General features: G+C 32.6%; 1 protein-coding gene across 5 annotated transcripts in view; it reads left to right on the top strand.

Moving 5' to 3' along the window:
- Positions 1–23985, top strand: part of COL11A1 (collagen type XI alpha 1 chain) — a gene marked incomplete at its 3' end in the record, with an annotated part of 194034 nt that extends 170049 nt beyond the window's left edge. For all 5 annotated transcript variants that reach the window (XM_084242704.1, XM_084242702.1, XM_084242705.1 and 2 more), the window contains 13 exons: positions 882–935; positions 1066–1173; positions 1977–2030; positions 10439–10492; positions 11421–11528; positions 11998–12051; positions 12159–12194; positions 12289–12342; positions 14076–14325; positions 19427–19539; positions 20833–20901; positions 22337–22570; positions 23839–23985. In XM_084242704.1, coding sequence (XP_084098830.1) covers positions 882–935; positions 1066–1173; positions 1977–2030; positions 10439–10492; positions 11421–11528; positions 11998–12051; positions 12159–12194; positions 12289–12342; positions 14076–14325; positions 19427–19539; positions 20833–20901; positions 22337–22570; positions 23839–23985 — 1335 coding nt within the window. The remainder of the gene's footprint in view (positions 1–881; positions 936–1065; positions 1174–1976; positions 2031–10438; positions 10493–11420; positions 11529–11997; positions 12052–12158; positions 12195–12288; positions 12343–14075; positions 14326–19426; positions 19540–20832; positions 20902–22336; positions 22571–23838) is intronic.
- Between the last annotated feature and the right edge of the window lie 266 nt (positions 23986–24251).

Below are 24251 nucleotides of genomic sequence, written 5' to 3'. Positions count from 1 at the left end.
GAAATTCAGTATTTTCATTGTTTTATTGCATATATCACAGTATTAGATAAAAAAGCATAGTTGTAACATTTTAAATTATGCCATTTAGAATGAATTATGCAATGTCAATGTATTATTGGACTCATATTTTAATTATACAATTGTGTCTATAGAAGGGATTAGTGTTGCCATTTAGGGATCTGCTATATACATGGATTTTCAACAGGCTGTGGGTTAGCACCACAACCCTTGTATTGTTTATTTAACATTTCTCCATCCATCCCAGCTATGCAAGAGTCATGAAAATAGCAGACCATCTTCTTCAATGCTTCTTCTGACTTCTTAAGTGTGAATATTTTTTTCTGCTCTGACTCTCATACTAGGCTTTAAAAAATGATACTATTCCTATGTCACTTGTTTATGTGAATTACATAGTTCGATCAAGATTTTACATGCTCTGTTCTGGTTTAAACATAAAAATACATGACTATGTCCATGCTCTAAGACTTAGAAAGGTGACACTCATAAAACACATGGAAAGATAGAAGTGAAATCCAATACAATCAGTCCATTTCTATTGACACAGCAAGATATATGGTTTCTGATTATTCAAAAGACTAATTGTGGCTAAGTTATCAGCAATTCTTTAAAAACTCTATCTTTGGTGTTTCCTTACACTGGTACAATGTGATTATCTATGTTCTACCCAATCTGTGGCTCACTTATTTATAATAGTCTTAATATGCTAATTGGAAATATATAAAGGGTTTGGCTTTTCCTTGTGTTTTACACCAAAGAGCTATAGGAAACTGTGATTTATTAGAAACTGTTATAATTTAAATTGTCCTCAACTGTAATACTTTTACTCAATACATATTTTAAATGGAATATTATGTTTTTAGGGTCCCCCAGGAGCTGCTGGTGCAGAGGGAAGACAAGGTGAAAAAGGTGCTAAGGTAAGATATGTTTTAAAGGAATTATGTTTGAAAAGTTTATGCATACATTGACCATCTGTAACAATACTTTTAATAAATCAATGACATCTTCCTTCATTATTAATTGTTTGCATATTTTCTTTTCCAAAAGGGTGAAGCAGGTGCTGAAGGTCCTGCTGGAAAAACTGGCCCAGTTGGCCCCCAGGGACCTGCTGGAAAGACAGGTCCAGAAGGACTTCGGGGCATCCCTGGCCCTGTGGTAAGCATCTGTCCTAAAAGGTGCTTTAAAAAAAAAATTATTTCTGAAAAAAAGTGAATGGGACTTTTTATGGCAGCATTATAAGTTATAGAGTAAATGTTTTAAGGGAATTCAATAAATATGGTGTAATAATTATAGTCCAGATACTCTTAAATGACACATTCAAGTGTGTCATTTTGTTAATAAATTCATCACAAAATTCTAACTTATAGAGTAAGACTAGAAAATTGAACCCTACAATCTCAAAGATGTGAAATTTTTATGCATGAATAAAAAAGGATAGAATTCTTATGTCACTTGTTTGTGTGAATTACATAGTTCCATCAGGGTATATATGTAGATATACTCACATTAAAAAGGCTCAAAATTGCTTACAGTATTTTTTAAAGATTTATTTATTTATGCATACAAGAACTGACGCGTAAGCCAGAGATATGGAGGGTGAGAGGATTCGCCAGAGAGAGTGGGGAGCAGAACAGGCATATCTACCAAAATACACTGCTGAGGGGAGCAGCGGACTAGACAGGAGAGGTCTGCTGCACCATGTGGGTTGCTCCCTGGCCAGCCAGGGATTGAACTCTTGCTTCAGTGGCTGTTGATAGCTTGATAGAGCTGTCTTTAACCTCTGCGCCACCAGGGAGGCTCTTCTTACTGTGTTTGTAGATGTTCTTCATCTAATGGAATTCAAAGGTGATGATTACTTTCTTTCTTGTAGCTCTAAAATTAAAATAAAGAAATAAATATGTCTGTTTTTGTTAATAATACTAATAGTCCTAATACTAATAAATGTTGATTTTCTACAGGGAGAACAAGGTCTCCCTGGAGCTGCAGGCCAAGATGGGCCACCTGGTCCTATGGTGAGTAACATCCTTTCTGTTGCTTAGAAAGGGAAGATTTCCAACACAGTGTTGTTTCTAAGCAATAAGTCAGATCATATTATCTTATCAATTGGTTTATGTTTTGTACAATATTCAATGTACTATGTTAGACTAAAAAGAGGGAAATAACCCCAACTAATAGTTATTTGGAAATAATTCCCCTTAATCAGAATATCTTTCTTTTCTTATATCATTTATATATAAAAAATGGTTTTCATTCAGAGTGAAATACCACTAATGACCCAACAAATCTTTTTCCAAACATGGACAGTTCCCCAGAATGTAGGCAATTACACTGAGTTTCCTGGCTCTTCATTTAAAAGGAATAACATTGGCTCAAATATCCAGTGATTCTTCACTGGATAAATTGTTCTCTTCATGAGTCACACAGGCTGAAAGATAAAATATTAAGCCCCATAAGTGAGGAAAGATATAATTATGACAATACTGAAACTTGATCACTGTCATAAACTATGTGTAAACAACCTGCTTGAACAATGAAATAAAGCATTTCGTTGACCAGCATCTGGTCATAGATGAAGTTTATTACAGGAATCAAGATTAACCTCATGAGAAAATTTTGAAAAAAAATGAGCATACAAGTTCTACTCTTTAAATCACGTTTATTAGATGATATGTTTGCTTTATAAGCAGATTCTATTTCATGGTAGACGTATTTGAATTTAATTGTCTAAATCCAGTTATGTGTAAAAAGGATAAATGAAAACAGTAAAAATTTCATACAGCACTACACAGATGGAATGCTTATTGTTGTAAATAGTTAAGTTCCTCGGTGTAGCAATTTAAATTTTCCAAAAATGCCTCTCATATCATGATTATAGCAATCAACTCAGAGATATATACATACTCAGAAAATGACCAAAACTGGATTCACAATCCTAATTACTCAGGAGGAATTTTAGCCATTCCTTTTAGTAAAAATGCCACACAAAAAAATTCCTATGACATACCAAATATCCCCTGTGTTACAGAGATTAATTTTAAACTTTCACTAAAAGTTAGATATCACTTATTCTCAGAACTGGATAGTAGTTACCCATTTTGAGTGACATCAAACAGGAAATGATTAAATCTGCACCTTATTCCATAAGTCTGGCTGAAGCAGGATCTCCTTAAATAGGGTAAACTCCTAAATGCACAGAGTCAGCGGCTGGAAAAAAAAAAATACTTTGCCTTAATGTCACCTTAAAATTTGCCAGAGATTTTTTTCTTATTATTTCAGAATTTTCCAATAAGTAGTTTGACCTTTCTCTAGATGAAATAAAAAAAAAGCATAATGCTGAAGATTTCCTTCAGCTAATATTAAAAATAAAACCATCAGACACACCACCTGATTCCAGCTTGCAAAAGTTTATGTTTCTGACTCTTAGGTAAATGTGAGTTTGTAGTGTGAGGGGATGAATAACCCTTTATAGCAAAAGTGAAATGAAAAGCATCAGGATGGAACAGCATAGCTTCCTTTCTCTGCTGCTGTTTATTAGAGTACTTATAATGTGAATAGACTGTAGCTTCTTGTAGCTTGTGATATCTCAATTAAGTGAAAACGCTACTTGATCCTCATGAGGTGATGGTGGGCAGGGAAATCATCTTTAACATGCCTTTTACAGCACTTTAATAAGCTTTTCCAGTCAGGTAAGAAGTTTTCTTTTAGTAGATATTTTTTTGTCAGAGTGAGAAGTAGCCTATTGTGGTTTCTCAAGGGTAAGTTCATTGACTCTCAAGCCACACTACTTGAGTTTTATCAACAAGAACTACCCTCAGTTCTCAGGTGTGTTTATTCAGCTCACAGACTCCAGAGTACTGAGGGGTTTCTGGGGCTTGGTGCAGCCACCCATGGGTCTCACCAGGGCTGGGACGGTGATTGCTGTGGCTGGGGAATCCTTCCTCTCCTGTCTTTGGCCCCACACTCCCACAGACCCTGATGGTGTCAGCTACACTGAGTGACTTGGCTTTGGTGTGACTAAAGAACAGTGGAATAGGGGCCAGGACTGCAGTAGCTGCCAGAAAGCGTGGGTGTCTTTCCTGGGGGGCAGGGTGACCTTTGAAAAGGTGGCTGTGTACTTCTTCTTGGGGGTATGGGTCTCCTTGATGAGACTGAGTCACTTCTGAACCACCATTTGATGCTGGGGAATTTGCTTCTCTGAGGTCCTGGTTTGACTACACACTGACTGATGGGCTTGGGGACAAGCACTGGTGAAATCATCATCCTGAATAAGATGTTAAATCTAACTGTCTCTCCCTTCCCTTGATTGTCCCTCTCCCTGTCTGCCATGGTACATTTGTATATTTTAGTATAGATTGCCTTTCCAAAATTTTGTATAAACTGACTATTCTGTTGTGTAGTTTTCTCCTACCATATAATCATTCTGAAGTTCATCCTTGGGTGTAAGGCATACAAACAGATTTTTGTTTGGTTTGGTTTTAGCCCATTTAACTTTGGCATTTGGTTGTTTTCATTTTTGGGCTATTAGAGAAAATGTTGTCACAGACATTTGTATCAAGTGTTTATATGGAAATTTGTTGAACTTCTTTTGAGTTAAGATCTAGGATTATATGTATTTGTCAGATTACGAGTGTGTCTATTGATAAGAAACTGTCCAACTGTGTTGTAAAGTAGTTGAACAATCTTGCACTCTCAAAGAGTAGTGTTTGAGAATTTCAGTTTATCTTGATCCTCTCTAACATATGGTTGAATCAATTCTTTTAATTTTCACCACTTTTATCTGTGTTTCTTGAATCCCCTTACACAAAGAAGGAAGTATAGTATCTCATAGTATCTCATTTGACTTCATGACAAAGCTTTTTCTCTGCTAGGAATTTAATTTTTTTTTTGAAGATTTATTTGTTCATGCATACAAGAACTGGGGCGTAGGCCAGAGGTGCAGGGAGGATGGGATTGAGAGGATTCACCAGAGGCAGAGTGGGGAACAGAACAGGCGGATTGACTGAAATACACTGCTGAGAGGAACAGTGAACAAGACAGGAGAGGTCAGCTGCGCCATGTGAGTCAGCTCCCTGGCCATGGATCGAACTCAGGTTGTAGCAGTGAGAGAGCTGAGATTTAACCCCTAGGTCACCAGGGAAGCCCAAAGTTCTTATTGTTAATAGAATGAATTAATTTTAAACCACTTAGACAATTGATGGCACTAGTAACACCAAAGAATTTTTAAATGAATGAAATAATGATTTTTTTTTAAGGATTTATTTATTTATACAATCACTGGGTACAGTCAGAAGCTGGGAGGTGAGAGAATTCACCAGAGCCAGAGCGAGGAACAGGACAGGCAGACTGACGAAATACACTGCTGAGGGGAGCAGTGGGCTGCAGGAGAGGTCTGCACGCCATGTAGGACTCTCGCCGGTAGCCGGGGATTGAACTGGCGCTGCAGAGACTGTGGGCAGCTTCGCAGCCCAGCGCTCAACCACTCAACTGCTGCGCCACCAGGGAAGGCCAATGATAATGTTTTGAAATACTTTCATAATCCTAATGAAAAGTAAATGTGACCTCATTCATGCATATCTATGATAAATAAACTAGTTTCTAAATCATTGACATCAACAGATCAGCAAACACAGTTAAATTTACTTATAGCAGTTAGGGTATATGAAAAGCACAGTAATAGATCACACTGAGTAGTACTGTTTACCTGCCATCTCTGGCACCCTGCCCTCCTTAGAAGTAGGGTGAGATGATTAATCAAGGGAAGGATGCTCTTCTATGGGAGGCAAATGTAACAGAAGTTTGAAAACTCCAAGTTTACATTAGTCACTAAAATTAATGCACATGGTTCATCTGAATACTTCCTACACAATGTGCTTGTTTTCATTATAATTATAAATATATTTATACCCACATGCAAGTCTATACTTGCTTCCAACTGTATATTATTAGAATCTTGCAACTAGCAGTTGAGTCTGTTGAGTCTCTTTTCCTCTTCTAGAAGTAGCAGGTAACTTCCAATTATGTGCCACACTAATCAGAAAAAGCCTCCATGCCATTACCCTCCTCACTTTAATGTAAAACTTAATTATTCAACACATACAATTCTTCCATCATTCATTCCAGATTGGCAACAACTAATTTGACAATTGAGCTCTCTAATAGGGCAGAGGGAACAGTTAAACAATTTTATATTAACTTCTGGAGATAGTTTAGGATGGAGTAAAACAAACCTTTTTAAAAACTCTTAAAATAATATTTGTTTCTTGTCTGCACCCTCTATGTAATTTGCTCTGCTTAAGTTCAAATATGATATAGTATTTATTTTTTACTTTAAAGGTTACAGATTTCTCATAATAAAAATTAGCTTAAACTATTCACAATTACTATATAGAACTGAAGATAAATAGTATATGTGTGAACTAAAGAAAAATGAAGAATGATGGAATTTAATACATTTTTTAAATTGGACTGATAATTTTTTGAGTCATCAACAAACATTAATTAAGATTGAGTGTTTTTAAGTAAAGAATAGTGTTGGCTACATTTATCCTCTTCTGCATAGTCAAAATTATCATGATTGAATCATCTTACACTAACATTTATTTGATTTTTTGAAGGTCAGATTAATAACTGTTTTAGCTTTGTTTTTATTTTGTTTCATATTCCTTCATTTTAGAAACCTATTTGTTCTAATGTATCAAGAGCTGAAAAATGTTGTGTATTTATCTTTCAACAAGTTTGCCCCTTAGTATTATCATACATTTACAAACTAGTAAATAAAAAATGTGATAGCATTATTTTTCAAACTATATATGCCTAAATAAGAGATAGAATGGGTATTTGAAATGCAGTTTTTTTAATGCTACGTATAAACTATCTCAAAGTGAGGTTGAGATGTGTAGCAATCCATAATAATTAAGCAGACTTAAAGAACAAAGCATTTGCTTTTCACCAAATTAAACATATTTCACAATTTCACATTCTAAATAGACTGTAGTTTCTTTAATCTTCAAGGCCCTGGAGTTTTGAGATGCATATCAAAGCAAATATTCTGTAAAGCATAATACTGCAGGGGACAATGATTGTGCATTCCAGACAAGAATGGATCGTCTGTTTTCCTTTTCACTTTATTACTTATGAATTATATATTTCCCTAGGGTTTTTCAATTTACTGTATCCTAAAGATGAAATAGAAAATATGTTTATTTGGAATAACATTTTTATATGCAGTTGATATTTGTGATAGGTTCCAGGTTTAGATGGTTATTTATAACTGCTATCAATATAATAACTTTACCAGTTTCTATTTTCAGCTGATGAAAATAAAAAACTGTTTTTTCTTGAAAATTCCTCCTTATAGTTCATAATTTCATAAGAAATTATTAGTTTATAGGAATCATACTTATTTCCTCTTTCTTAGTGAATAAAACTGTAGAAGTGATTTAAAACGTGTAAAAAACAAGTGATGTCTAGTATATTTCTCATTAAGCCTAAGCAATTAGAATTACTAATATTTCTTCTTTTTTTTGCCATTTCAATTCATACTACTAGAATGTGATGAGGAAGCTAACAGATGCCTCTGTAGCATATCAGAAATGAATGATAATAATATACATTTACATTATGCTTCATTATGCACTGATTTTATAGGCCTGATTTTTCTTTCACCATCACATTTCTATGACAAAGTTACTATCATTAGAATAATTTTATAAATAAATCTCAAAGATAATAAATAGTAGATCCATGTATAACCCAGTTTGTAAGTGTTAGATTTGGACTGAATGAAATACTTATTGGAATATTGATGCCCAGCAAGAAATAGCCCCACCATCTCCCACTTACAGCAAAATTCCTGTGAAGTATAGTATAGGCCTGAGAGAGTTTGCATGTAAAGTGAGAAGTGAAGAAAGAAAAAGTGTGGCCTTTTTAAATAGTTTTGTTCTTTCAATTTAAGAATGTATTTACTTTTAACTTATTATGCAATTAATATATGTCCAGTATAACCAATATTGTTAAATGGTTTTTGTGAATTTTAAAAGTATATGGTTCTTTCATGCAGTTATGTTTTTATTAGAACTATTTTTTTCATGTCTTGTTTTTATGTCACCTTTGTCTAACATGTAGAGTTTTGGCATCCATCCTGACGATAACAGGAACTCAAGAAATTATTGCTTCCATTACTTATTTACATTAGTTCTTTAAGACTATGAGATTGGGCAAGATTGTCTTCCTAATTAATTCACCAAGTACTTCTGATGAGATCAGAAAGCGGAAGATGCAAATTATTCCCTTAATTTTAAAATTATTAAACTACTAAGACTGAATATGTAATGTTTTGATTTTCAACTAATTGAAACCTTTTATGCTGTTCTGATTTGCATATTGGATTAACTGCATTTGGGAGCTGTTTCTCAAACTTTAATGAAAAAATTGCTGGTCTCAAAATTCAGTGTTTCTGTTTCAGTTGGTCTGGATGATAACGAAGAATTTACTTTTCTAAAAATTCACAGATGATGCCAGTGCTGCTGGTCTGAATTCCACACTTTGAGATCTGCTATGAGAGGGTATTAGTAAACTAGATGAAAGTTCAATATTCACCCTAATCTTAGGATATATTTGAAAGTGAATTTATCAATTTCCTTGCAGAGTTTAAAAAAGTGGCATGACTGTTTATTTTTTTGATAAAAGAGACTATAAACTGAATTAACATATTTTTCTGCAAATATTTTTCTTATAATATTTTAAGCACATTCACATTTTAAATCATACATAATTGCTGTGAAAATTTTTGTCTATTGTTAATTGACTGATGTAAGAAAATTGCCCCTGTCTATATCAATTCTTACAGAATTTCTGAATCATTCATGAATTAAAACAAATACAAATAAATCTAGTAATAGACCAAAATACTACTGTTACACAGAACTAATTGATACTAACACAATTCTCATTTTCTCCTGATGGTAAGATTTTCAGTTTGAGAAATAGATTTGAGAAACTAAGGAAGGAAAGTGCCCATGTGTTCAATCTAATAGAAGCCCCATGCAATAAGAATTACCTTATATATCTCTTAATCTTTGCTTTATAGATGACAAAACTGAAGTCCCCTTTGTCTAGCTGATTTACGTTGTTAATAAGGAAGGTTAACTGTTCTTCCAAGTGTATCCCATCCTAAACCCATAGATTTCATATTGCATCATGCAGCTTGGATCATATCCACAGTTCTTAATAGTTTAAATTCATAAAAACTCATGGGCTGGGATTTAAAGTGCTCTTTCACACTAAACACTTGAAGTGTTTAGGTAGAAGGGGAAAATTATTTATGGTAGCCTTGTAAAAATTATAGTAGTAAAGACTCATGCTATAGCTTGGTAAAGTGAAAACAATTTGCTTTCTGAGTGATAGGCTAAAGATCATTATTGAAATAATTCATTTCATCTAATAATTCAGACTCAGAGGAATAATATATCTTGCCTCTGTATCTTGAGGCAGGCAGTAGTTACCTACATTTGGAAACCATCTTTTAGTTACACTTCTGATAGATCAGATCTTTCATCATTTCACTTGCTATAATTTCAGAACAAGGATATTGTTTTGTGTTGCCTTGAAGTTGGGGCACATTGATTTTTACATGAAAAAGTTTGTTAAGAGTCATCAGTATGCAATATTTCCATGAGCAGAGTCAGGACAAGTGTTAATTGCTAAAGTCATGCCATGATTTCCATAAAAATATAATTTAGCACAAAGGGATGCACAGGTTATAAATGGAATGTAAATGTATGTCACATTTCTAAAATAGAGATGATTCTATGAAAAAATTAAATTACCTTATTATTAAATATACAAATCATTCAGTTAAGATTCCATTCAGGAATTGCGGTTTAAAACACTTTTTTGTGAGTTTACTTAGGAAAAGTGTTTATTAGAGGCCAGTGTATTGTCAAAAGTTTTGGATGTTATTGTTTTAAATAACTTATTTATAATAACATATTTCAAAATAACATATTTTAAATAACATATGTTTTAAATAACATATTACCAGAAATATGATTACTTTTGTATTTGAGTTTAACTTCAGAATATTTGGTTAACTAGCTGTATGGTTTGGAAACTTCTTGCATTAAAAAAATTCCTATAATTAAAAGTATTTTTTATCGTCTAAACTGAAAAACCATATACTCCACATCCTATTTCTAACTTCATATTTATTTAATCAAGCTATTAATATTATATTTTAATATGGTTAAGTATTAAATCATGAAGTTTTAAAATAAGTTAATTTGGAATCATAAAAAGTAAATTAACACTGATCATATTTATTATTTTAATTCGCATCATATTAACAATACGAAACATCCTGTTAAAATTAATGCAATTCTCTAATTCATACTTACTGTGGTTATTATTTCTTATTATTTAGGGACCTCCTGGCTTACCTGGTCTCAAAGGTGACCCTGGCTCCAAGGGTGAAAAGGTGAGAACAAAGAATATGCTGTTATAATTTTGATGTTCAAATGGTAGAGGCAATAATTTTGAAGATTAAAATAACTCAAAAGGAAATTTCAAAGAATATCTTGTCATTATAACAATGAAAAAAAAGTTGTCAATTCTTAGATAACCCACTCCAATGAGTTTAGAAAAGACAAAATATGTAAGTAATAGTTAAAAAAGTACCAGAATTCAGTGCTATATATTTTTAATGTCCCCTTGTAGGAACCATATGGTGAAAGCATATGGTTATACTAAAATAACTATTCAGAAAATAGACAAAGGGAATAATAAAATGCCCATTTTTATGTTTTTAAGCATGAAAATATAAAATTTAAACAAGAATATCTTTCAAATAATAATATTTGAAATACACTGTCTTTTAAATTGATCTTCCAAAATATATTCTGAGTTGTATAAACTAATGAAAGAAAATAAGTCTTTTTTAGAATGGCACTCATAGTTTTGGATTATTTTTAAGTATGCAAATAGCTTTTAATGATTGCAGAGTCTCTGAAGAATAGAAATTATTTCATAAAAAATGAGATGTTTATTAAAATAATGATTTTCAATTGTTTGTTTCATGACTATTGCATAAGGTCATATTGATCATAGTTGAGGGAATACTTTTTAATTAATGAAACACTGGGGATGATATTTTAGAAAAACAGCTTGTTCCATAATACTCCCAACTCTTGATAGAAATATCACATAAGCAGTTAACAGTTCTGTGAGATTAAGAGGAGGAGGTTCTTAATCATATATTGCATTCACAAAGTGATTTTAGAGAATTTTATATAAATTTTTCACTGTAATGCTTCACGGTTTTAATGTGAAATTATTTTATGACTTTCACTTAATGAAATGGTTGTAATTTATATATTCCTAAAATTTCTTTTCTCTGCCTTCCACAGGGACATCCTGGTTTAATTGGGTTAATTGGTCCTCCAGGAGAACAAGGTGAAAAGGGTGACAGGGGACTCCCTGGAACTCAAGGATCTCCAGGAGCAAAGGGAGATGGGGTGAGTAAGATATGGGAGATTTCCTGCTCCTTTCCAATCATAGGTACACACACTCTTCACACATACCTTTAAAGATGACTAACAAAATGATTTAGAGCATCTTTATTCTAATTTCCTTAAATCTGTGATGTTTCAGAAAGAAATTCATTTAACCTTAAATAAATTAAAACTGTGACAAGTGAGAAATCATAAAAATTATAGCTTAATGGTTAATCCTCAATACATGCAAATTTTTAAATACAGACACACACACACACACACACACACATTCCTTCAGCCTTCAGAAATGCAGCAAAATAAAAATAATTCAGATGATCTTGCAAGAGTTATTTCTTAGATTCACAATGGAAAAATTTAGACTTTTCTTAAATATTTTTGAATTCTTTAGATTTTGCAATGTGTGTTGTTATGCAAACCATGCAGTGGAATAGCAGAGGAAATTCTTTAATTTGGATGATTCTCTTTTTAGGGAATTCCAGGTCCTGCTGGTCCCATAGGCCCACCTGGTCCTCCAGGCTTGCCAGTAAGTACAGGAGTACAGGAAACAATTTTATAGTTAACTTGCAAATATATCAGAGACATCAATTCTTTAGATATTTAGCTGTACTTTTTTCTCTTTGCATTGTATAGGGCCCTCAAGGTCCAAAGGGTAACAAAGGCTCTACTGTAAGTACTTCTCTTCAGTGTTTGCATTTTTTCAGTGAAGCCTATCTGAATGCTTTGTCCTCTATTTATTTTGTTCTTTTTTTCTTTTCAACAGGGTCCTGCGGGTCAGAAGGGTGATGGTGGTCTTCCTGGACCTCCTGGGCCTCCTGTAAGTGCATGGCTACAAGAGTAATATTCTGACAATTAACATCTTGATAGTGTCATTGATTTTTCTGAATTTATAAAGATGAAAAATCACATCCCCTTCAAAATACTGATTGTCTAGGAAATAACAGCTGCATTGATTAAGTAATCAGTGTACATGCCAAGTCTTGTCTATTAATTGTTTTACTCTTTAAATGTGATAGTGCCTGATTGATTAATAGATAGATAGATAGATAGATGGACAGATAGATAGATAATAGATATAGATAATAGCATTTTTATTAGTTTTTCAAGAAAATAATATATATATTTTTCTGTCACATTTTCATGAAACCAACAGGTTGTGCTCCACAGCGCTGCATTTATAACTAACACTAAGAATAAAGATAGTTCAGATACTTGATATTTTTTCCTACCACATATAGTGATGATAATAAAAGCAACAATAATTGCTCCCATTTATTAATGGTCACATTTTCCAGGCTTCGTGCAATTACTAATTGTAGATCCATGTGAAAAAAATAGTTTCTTCTTGTGCTAAACAGTTTCCAACTATATGTGTATTAGTTTGTATTAGTTTGTTAGGGTTGCCATAACAAAGTTGCACACACAAGGTGGCTTGGACAACAAAAAAAAAAAAATGTGTTGTCTAAGAAGTCTAGAGCCAGAAGTCCTAGAACAAGGTGTTAGCAGCATTTGGTCCCTTGTAGAGCTAAGGGGGGAAAAATTGATCCAAACCACACCTTCACGTACAGATAACTGTCTCTTCCTCACATCTTTTCACATGGTCTTCAGCCTGTAGGTTCTCTGTGTCCAAATGCCCCCTTCATATAAGAACAGTAGCCATATTGGATTAGGGCCAACTTTGATGTCCTCATATTAGGTTTACTAATTATGTTTATAGCAACCCATTTCCAAATAAAGTCATATTCTGAGCTACTGGACTACAGAACTTCTACATGTGAATTTTTATGGTACACAACTCCACCCATAAGGATATGGATTAATTATTTAGTGCAGATATATTCTTGAATGTGTAAATTAGATCTGGTTGTATTTCTTTTAAGTATGTTAATTTTGAAAGATTTCAGTTATAAATATTTGAAGCAAGCTAATATATTTTTTTTTTTTTTTGTGGGACCCTCGCTGGTGGCCGGGGAATTGAACTGGCGCTGCAGAGGCTGCAGGCAGCCTCGCAACCCAGCGCTCAACCGCTGCGCCACCAGGGGAGGCCCAAGCTAATATATTTTTAAGTTTAATATTTCCCAATATAATTCATCAATTATAATCAACAGATCTTTAGATAGTACAAGAAGCTTAAAATGGTATGCTAAGAGACTTTTGAATCTAGTTGTGGAGCTAGAGCATGCAAATAATAAAAAAAGTAACACATGTTATATAAAGTAACGTATGTCCATACAAATTTGAGTGACACTATTATATAGAAAAAGGGCCAGAAATCATCTGATTTTTATGCTTCCCTCAGTATCTCTTCTATATTCTTTTTTAAAGAACTTAAAAAGTTGCTTAAATATAGGTATATATCCATAAACATACATAGCCTATATGTAAAACTAGCAGCTAGTAACAATTAGAGAAACCAAAACAAATATGTGGAGAACATTGTAAAGCTAAACCAACTATAATTTCCCATAACAATGATATAACCACTACAAACTAACATCTGTGGAATATTTACCTTAGGACACCATTACATGCACATCATCTCTTTTACAGGGTCCACCTGGTGAAGTCATTCAACCCTTACCAATCTTGTCACCCAAAAAAACAAGAAGACATACTGAAAGCATACAAGCAGATGCAAGTGATAATATTCTTGATTACTCGGATGGCATGGAAGAAATTTTTGGTTCACTCAATTCCCTGAAACAAGACATTGAGCATATGAAATTTCCAATGGGTACTCAGACCAACCCAGCCCGGACTTGCAAGGATCTGCAGCTCAGTCATCCTGACTTTCCAGATGGTATGTTAATAATACATGACAAAGCAAATGTACTGAGTTTCTAAGTTACTGAGGTGCATTGTCAGCTCATTAATTCCAGTTAAATGTTTAATATAGTCTCGAAGTAAAACTAAAACAAACAATTATTAATTCCAGTCTTGTCAACAGAAAAGGTAATTTGCACTGCATAATCAAGATGTGCTTTGGAAAATCTTTGTTAAATAAGGTTTCATTTAATTATGACAACATCATTTTTGGATGCTTATAGGTAACACAAATGCATTTTGCGTTGTAGTGACTGTCATGGAATGGGTTTTATGTGTGCGCACACATGAGCATATTTCTATATAATTATGTATGTCTTTTCTCCTAACTTGCCTTACATTAATATAGGCAAAATTGACATTGTTATATAGTGTAACTGAATCATATTTTAACTATCAGTTTAGTAGTACTATGGTAAACAGAATATTTAAGAATTGGGATAGCTGGAGACAAAGATTTCTTTCTTTGATCCACAAATAACCAGAACAGATATAAATAATTTATTAGTGAAACTAATGAGAATAATTTATTATACCTACTGTTTAAAAAAACCTTCATATACCTATTCTGAGAAGATAAGAGTTTCGACTATCCAAGTTAGTTATCTCAGACAATTACTAATTAACATGAGGCAGATCTTTATCTGATTTTTAAGCTCCCACTTTATGTTGGTATACTTTGCCCCACTTTTTACTCTCAAATACAGTTTTTTTATATTATCAGTCATATACTGAATGTTTACAACATAGCTAAATAAGTCCCTACAGATAGAAAAGTTTAATACAATTCAGAAACAGTCACCATCACACAGGAAGAATGTCACAAAAAATCCCTTATCTTAATCAAACACAGCCTGTTAAAACTAAAACACAAATATTTTTTTAAGAGTCCTATGCAAACTGCCATACAAGACCTTAAAATAGATGTTTAATTGAAAAAATATGTTTAGTTTGATATCAATTCCATGATTCTTAAGAATGACTCACACTGATGTAGCTAAGCAATTGCAACTGAAATGTTTAAGATGCCAACATGTACTGAGTTATGAAACAAATATAATGAATGAAAACCTCAAGAAAAAAATATTGTATATTTGGGAATTGGAATGCTCACTATGGACTACAGTGCCTTGTGGTTTCCATATTATGATGAGCTTTAATATTTCATTAATGTGTTATTTATAATTACTGTTTTTTTTTTTTTAACCTACTGACCTACCTTACCTCTTTAACAGTTCCAGGCACTGATTATCCCAGAGACTCACACATAAATAGAAAGAAATCTTTGAGTTAGTTATGTAAGGATGGAGACAAGAAAACCAAAAGTATTGAGAATGGTATACTATGACAGATACTGGGGAAAAAATTGGTATTTAGATAATTAAAGAGCCATTCTAGTTTGGATAAATAGAATGTTAATTTAAGAAGGTGACATTTAAGTTGAAATAGTAGTGAGATAGCCAAAAGTTTATTCCATACAAAGGACATGGGACATTTGCAAAACTTTGAAGAAAAATCTTGTCTTCAAAGAACTGAAAGAAGGTCATTATGATGAATAATAGTGAGCAAAGTGGAAAATGACTTGATTTGGAAGGAAGATGGAATTAAAGGAGACTGTTTAAAAATAAATGAATTAAATAAAATAAACCAAAAATAAACAAGTGAAACTAAATAAACCAAAAATAAACAAATGAGTGAACTAAATAAACCAAAAATAAACTTTTAAACTATAAGACCAATTAGTAGTTACCAGAGAAAAAGGAAGGAGTAGGTAAGTCAGGCAAAGGATCAATTGTATAGTGAAGGGAAGAAATGGACTTTTACTGGTAAATTTAATGTAGTGTATATATCTATATAGATATAGATATATACACATATATGTGTGTGTGTGTGTTTTGATTTTTTAATGATGTACAGTTGAAACTTACATAATGTAATGCAATGTTACTTCTTCAAAGAAATAGAACAAATAATGATGAAATTCATAGGGAGCCAATAAAAACCAAATAGCCAAAGCTCTCCTGAAAAAAAAAAAAAAGAGAGAAGGGAATGGCGGTATCACACTCCCAGACTTCAAACTATACTACAAAGCCATAATAATCAAAACTGCATGGTATTGGACCAACAACAGACACACAGACCAATGGAACCAAATAGAAAATCCAGAAATAAACCCACAGATTTATGTTCAACTAATATTTGACAAAGGAGCAAAGAATATGCAATGGAGCAAAGAAAGTTTGTTCAATAAATGGTGCAGGGAAAATTGGGTTGCTACATGCAAAAGAATGAAGCTTGACTGCTACCTCACATCATGCACAAAAACCAACTCAAAATGGATTAAAGAACTAAACATAAGACCTGAAACCATAAAATATATAGAAGGATATATAGGCAAAACACTACATGGCATATACCTCAGTAACATCTTTAAAGACACATCACCCAAAGCAGTGATAGTGAAGGCAAGGATAAACAGCTGGGGCTACATCAAATTAAAGAGCTTCTATACAGCAAAAGAGACAGCAACCAAAACAAAGAGACACCCCAAGGACTGGGAGAAAATTTTTGCACAACACTAGTGATAAAGGACTGATCTCAAAAATCTATAAAGAGCTGATGAGACTCAACAAAAACAAAGTAAATAATCCAGTCAAAAAAGGGCAGAAGAGCTAAAAAGAAACTTCTCCAAAGAGGAAATGTGAATGGCCAACAGGCATATGAAAAAATGTTCAACATCACTTGTAATCAGGGAAATGCAAATTGAAACTACAATGAGATACCATCTCACACCAGTGAGAATGGCACATATTAAAAAAAAAAAAAAACTAGCAACAACAAATGTTGGCAAGGTGTGGAGAAAAAGGAACTCTCTTGCACCTGGTGGGAGTGCAAACTGGTCCAACCACTATGGAAAGCTGTGTGGAGATTCCTCAACCTGCTAAAGATGGAGCTTCCATATGATCCAGCAATTCCACTCCTAGGTATTTACCCAAAGGATACAGAAACATTAATTCAAAGGTGCACCTGCACCCCTATGTTTATAGCAACACTATTTACAATAGCTAAGCTATGGAAACATCCCAAATGCCCCAAAAATAGATGACTGGCTCAAGAAGATGTGGTACATATACACAATGGAATATTACTCAGCAATCCAAAAAGATAAACACATGCAGTTTGCAGCAACATGGATGGAGCTGGAAGGCATCATGTGCAACGAAATAAGCCAGAAAGAAAAAGAAAATATCAGATGGTCTCACTCTTAACAGGAATTTAGAAAAGCTAAATAAGGGATAGGAAAGAGACTAATTATAATAAAGTAAAAATCAAAATCAACAAGCAACTTTAAACCAGAGACACACTACGGGGGGGAGGAGGGAGTAGGATCAAAACAAGGGGGGGTGGGAGTTGTAATTATATGGGGACTATAATCAAGATGAAAATGAATACATTGTACAAAAATGAAAAATGATAAAAAAATATAAAATTTAAAAAATAATATTTTTTAAAAAAATATTTCTCATACACACAAAAAATAAAAACAAACAAACTAAATAAAACAAAAATAAACATTTAAACTGTAAGACCAATTAGTAGTTACCAGAGTAAAAGGAAGGAGGGGTAGGTAAATCAGTTTACCTAAAGGATCATTTGTATAGTGAAGGACAGAAATGGACTTTTAGTGGTGAATTTAATGTAGTATATATATATATATATATATATATGTTGATTTTTAGTGACAGTAGAAGTAGGAAATTAATAAATTGGGGATGAAATTAACATAGTACCTATAATATATTGAATTTATTGAACAAAGATATCTTACTGAATAAGATATTAATATATTGTTTGAAATGTTTAATGACAATGTTAACTGAATAAAGCAAGATAAAAGTAATGCTTACCATATAATTCAAATTTATATATTCCTAAAAACCATAAGAAATATCAAAAATTAAGATTGTTATTCCAATTGATAAACTATTACATGATTTTTTGTATTTTTTTCCTGAGAATTTCAACTTATTCTAGGTGGGATTGCATTGATGGTATAACTAGGAAATGTATAAATATTGTGGTACATATTATATTCAAATTATCTGATATAATAGAAACTTAATCATTATTATTTTCTAGTTATGCAGTAACAGTAAAAATAAAGAAGATTAGCATTGGCTTTTCAAGAAATCCAGTACTAAACTAAGCAGTGGAACTTTTAAAATTTTGAAAGTTTATAACCAATGGATTGGCATAATTCAAATATGTGACAGTATGAAAAATGATAGGCGGAAAACAGAATAGTCACTATATGTGTATCAATTCTATACCAAATAACTCATGTTAACAAATACCACTTTGTCAATTATTTAAACAATAACTTCACTACTCCCACTACTGATCATTACTCATGTCGTACCAAGTTAACAGTCATGATTATTCACATGACAAATTTGTTCTGCAGTATTTAAATGATTGTATTCACAGAAAACTTCATTTAAATATATAAAACAGGCCTTCCTCTTAGGATCCCATTCAAATGTAGAATGCATTTATTTGCAATGCATTTATTTGCTATAAAGTAATGCAAAAATGTGATTCTTGAGGCTAAGTAGATACTATCCCGTCCATTATTACAGATTAATAAACCTAGAAAAAATATATTCATTATTATTTTCAGATTATTTAAATATTAATGCATATGGTATTTACATTTGTGTGTACCTGATCCTAATATGCATACAATTTATTACACATGGATAAATACAATGTTAATATTTGAAGAGGTGACATCTAAGCTGAAACCTAAATCCAATCGGCAGGCTAAGAAGAAAAAAGGATGTTCCAGGGAGTGTGGGGGGCATTTGCAAACTTTGAGGTGAAAGACACAGTGTCACTCTTTAACTTTTCAAACAAATATCCTCATATGACCAAAAGCATAAAAGGAATTCATGATTCATGTTGAGAAAGAACTATGAATACTCATTTTTCCTTATTTCTTTCTAATTAAATGTGATAGATATACATTCGGTTTTTGATATGTTAACATATAGATGACATATTTTTCTGCCTTCTAGGTGAATATTGGATTGATCCTAACCAAGGTTGCTCAGGAGATTCCTTCAAAGTTTACTGTAATTTCACATCCGGGGGTGAGACTTGCATTTATCCAGACAAAAAATCTGAAGGCGTAAGTACCAGTCCGTTTTGATGGTGACTGCTGACAGTTCCTGCCATGTTTTTGCAATATTGAACTAAAAAGGGAAATTATACTGTCATATTTTCATTTATCTGCTTTTCTTACAGAATAATTAGAACATTTCATGTGCATAAACATGAGTAAGTCACCAAAGTGACGTACAGAGTTGACAATTACTTCTCTCCTTTATTTCTCACCCAGTTGTATTTTTTACCCAGTTGCACTTGCTTGTTCCCTAAAATGTTCTGGTTTCCCATGACATGGCACAGCTGATTCTCAGATTTAGTGCATGAATCTAGTATTCTTCCTTCCAATTAGAATGTGGTAGAACTCACAACTATATAGTATATTCAAAATATGCATTTTTATAAAGAATTAATCTTTACTATAAAAGAAGAGCATTCTCTGAATTTGACTATTTTTTGACTGCATAAGATCTTCAAACATATTTCTTTATTTTCACATAGTAGTATCAATTATTTGAGGTCTATCTTTAAAACTACATGCAAATTAATAGCATAGTAAATCACCTTCTTACTAAGTGGTGTGGATGTACAGAGAAATGGAAATTCCTTAAGGTAAAACTACTAAGTTTCTGTGTGGCCAATAACTTGTAGGAGAGAAGATTATAAGCAAAGGGTCAATAGTAGGGATAGGAGGCAAAGTAATTGTTTTGCAACCACCTTGGCATACAGCAAAGCCTAATAAAGCTTCTCTAGTCTCAGAAGGATGTGGAAAAATGGAAAATGCCTCCCCTCATACTGATGACTCAAATTCCCTATAGTGAGCTGATATACACCCACGTATATACTGATTTTTGCAAAAGTGCAGATCAATAAAAGATTCTAAATATTCTTGCATCCTGCCAATGACTTTTCCATAAAATCCCTTCCTTTACTGGCTGGTTACTTTCAGGATGACTCCTTAGGCTGTGGAATACAGATGGTACCTGAATTGATGACAATGATAAATGCTGACTGGTCTTGTGAGGGTTTCCTCTGCAAGGCCTAAGAGTTCCACCAGCATCCCCTACGTCCTTAGTATCCATTTACAATGTTATTTTTCCTCCCCACCAACCATCTCCCCCATTCAGCCTCCCCTAAATTTGATTAGAATTCACAGGTTCTACCTCAAATTTTGCTTCTTGCCTCATTCTGTATATATCAAGGTAGATGCCTCTTAAAAGTGCTTTAGTATCTTAGTCAATGAAAATTACTCTTGTATACATATATATTATTGTTCATGGCTTTTACCTACCTTCTAATTTTCATTTCTATGCAACAGGTAAGAATTTCATCATGGCCGAAGGAGAAACCAGGAAGCTGGTTTAGTGAATTTAAGAGAGGAAAGCTGGTATGTTATTACCTCCTAATGAAATGGTTTATCTTGAATTTCATGAATGAAGCTAAGTTATATAGGTCTAAATATTGTCTGTAAAAGTCTAAATTTTACTATGCTCCCTAGTTTACTCCATCTATAGTTTTTACCTTTATATATTCTAGAGAAGTCAAAATGTTTGTATCACAATTAATTGAAATATGCTAAATTATTAAAATAAAATAAAATAAAGTATGCATTTCATAAAGAGCAGAGGTAGACATAATAAAAATAGATTGTTATTAATAACAAATATAGAAAATATAATATCTAGTTGATATCTTTGATTCCAATTATTTAATTTTCATTTCACTTGAATCTTAATTTATTTTTTTGTTACCTACTTCAATAAAAACTTTTAGAATGCAATATATTTTTCTGATAACTATATTTGGAAATAATGTGAATGATGGGCTTGTGCATTTATTTGTTTGTAGAACAATTTTATTTAGATATTTCTGTCCAATTATGAATTCATTGTTTATAATTTTCTAAGATTAAGATTATGCCAAAACTAAATTTACATTTTAAAACTTTAAAATAAAATACTTAATTGTTTAATTGAAATGTATTTAAAGTTTTACACATACTGATAATTATTAATTTTTTAATTTTCTTTTAAAATGATATTATTTTCCAATGATGATTATTCAGTTATCCCTATACAAGCTTATACATATTTACAATGTCTGGTGAATTTCTCCACTTGACACTATTCACTAGATCAGTCTTCAAGCTACATATTAAGTATCCATATTACATTCTTATTTGTATGAGTCAATAATACAAACACAGATGGAATTGTGTTTATAGATTTATTTTTTGCTGTTTTGTATTCTTTTGCTTAGAGTACATTTCCCAAATATTTTTTTCTCTATCCTCACAAGGATCCTCATCATCTGAGTCCCTAGTCAGTAAATGAGAATTGCAGAAATATATTTAAAGGTTTGAGCCAAATATTAATATAGCTACACGGTGATATGTTTTTTAATGGACTATACTATGTTTTTTAATGGACTATACTATGCTATACACTGTAGCATTGCACTGACAGTTCTCTTGTCAGTGCTGCCTTATTTCATTAATCTGTTACATACAAAGATACAAAAGTTTTTTTTTTTTTTGTGCAGGTTTTACTGATTAGAAAACTGACACATAGAAAATAATACCACTTTTTTTTTTTTTTCAAATATAAGCAGTGCATACATTAACTCCTGCGGGAATACAATTCTAATTTCATAAAATCCTGTCTCCGTCTTCTGTTGCTTAATGCACATTTTCTTTCATTAAGTTAACATGGGTCCATTTATCTGCATGCTTCTGGGATCATGGTTCACTGTCAACAGTTATTTTGTTTTTTATCACATAACAGAAGAAGCTAATCTTAATGCTTTTATTCCTTTATTCACAGCTTTCCTATTTGGATGTTGAAGGCAATTCCATTAATATGGTGCAAATGACATTCCTGAAGCTGCTGACGGCCTCTGCTCGGCAAAATTTCACCTACAACTGTCATCAGTCAGCAGCCTGGTATGACGTGTCATCAGGAAGCTATGACAAAGCACTTCGGTTCCTGGGATCCAATGATGAGGAGTTATCCTATGACAACAACCCTTATGTGAAAGCGCTATATGATGGCTGCTCGGTGAGTACCATTTCTGCCTGCCTCCTCTCGCAAAGGTGAGAGGGAATGCTGGTGTGAGTCAAGTTTCTCTCCTGAAGTGGTTGCCAATTGTTATTAAAATGTCAGCGCTTAACACTGACATTTTAAAATCCAGTATGTTAGAAGTCACTAATGTAACACATGCAAACACAGAAATTCGGAACCAGAGGCACATTTTTTGAATTCATAGCAGAAGGTAGTGTTGGATCATGTGATGTTTCATGGACATTTGAATAGTATTGGAGCTGGTTATTCCTGAAATAAAAAAAAAATCAAAAAACCTATTTCATTTGCCTCCTAACTCCTTGCTTTTAAGATGATAGATAAATGGATCATCATTTATAGAATTTACACCTGAGGGGAGAAACCAATTACTGTATCAAAATGAAAAAAATGTAAAAAAAAAATAGGAATATAAATAAATTAATAAATAAATAAATATAACAGATAATTGCCCTGCTTTTTTTTCATATAGGGCTTGTTGATATGGGTCTATCTTATGCCACTTTAGGAAACTGCTATCAATTTTGTTATTTTACCTTCTGGAACTCTCTTTCTCAGACATGTAAGAATTTTATATTAAAAATGATGCATAGAGCATCCTAAAGAGCTACTTGTTTTGGCTGTCTTTGACAACTGAAGAAAAGTCACAATTATAAATTAGCAGGCCTATGTCTTCAGCAAAATGAATGGAATACAAGTAGAATAAAGAAGAGTAAATAAAGCAAATTAAAAGAACAAGTGTTTTGGAAGGATTTCCTAATGAGTATTAAGAATTATCCACAAAATTAATAGATAGCAGCAGAAATTTTTTGACTTTTGAACTCTATTATACTTTATATACTGTATTCAAATTTTTCTTACTATTTGGCTGTGTATATATAATTATAATTATAGACAAGGATATATTATTTACATAGGAGTATGTTATGACCCAATACCAGAATCAGTTTTCATACTAAACTGTGTTTATCAGTCTAGTAAGATTTTTTTCAACTATGCAATGTACTAGAGTATTATAGTTGGGTAATTACTATTAAATATAAAATGTAATTTTCAACACTCAAGATTAAAAACTATGTATGACAGTAGTGATAAAAAGAAAAGTTAATTACCACAGACAGTGAAAAATTTGCCTTTCACTCTTTTTTACTTTCTAACCTTCATTCAGAGGCTTAAGAAAAAAAGTGATATATATATTAAAAATAAGAAATGATTGTATAACTTCTCATTTCTGCTTAACTTTACAGTCCAGAAAAGGCTATGAAAAGACTGTGATTGAAATCAATACACCGAAAATTGATCAAGTCCCTATTGTTGATGTAATGATCAATGACTTTGGTGATCAGAATCAGAAGTTTGGATTTGAAGTTGGTCCTGTTTGTTTTCTTGGCTAAGATTAGGAAAAAGAATACATGAAATCAACAGGAAATTTACCATGGTGCCACCAACCCATTTTATGCCACATGCAAGTTTTGAATAAGGATGGTATAGAGAACAACTTGCTACATATGTTGTGCCAATTAGGGAATACTGATGCCCTTGTGGGGACAGGATGATGTGACAAAAGTTTTGAAAATCATAAAAACTGAGATAGTGTGGCTGAGATGGAAACAGGCCTTTTTCTTTATTCCCAGTTCTGATCCCTTCTTTTTCTATTTGG

The sequence above is a fragment of the Talpa europaea genome (genome assembly GCF_964194135.1).
Source record: "Talpa europaea genome assembly, chromosome: 9".
Taxonomy (NCBI): domain Eukaryota; kingdom Metazoa; phylum Chordata; class Mammalia; order Eulipotyphla; family Talpidae; genus Talpa; species Talpa europaea.
Note: the sequence above shows the minus strand (reverse complement) of the source record. Positions and strands in the feature narration are given on the sequence as shown.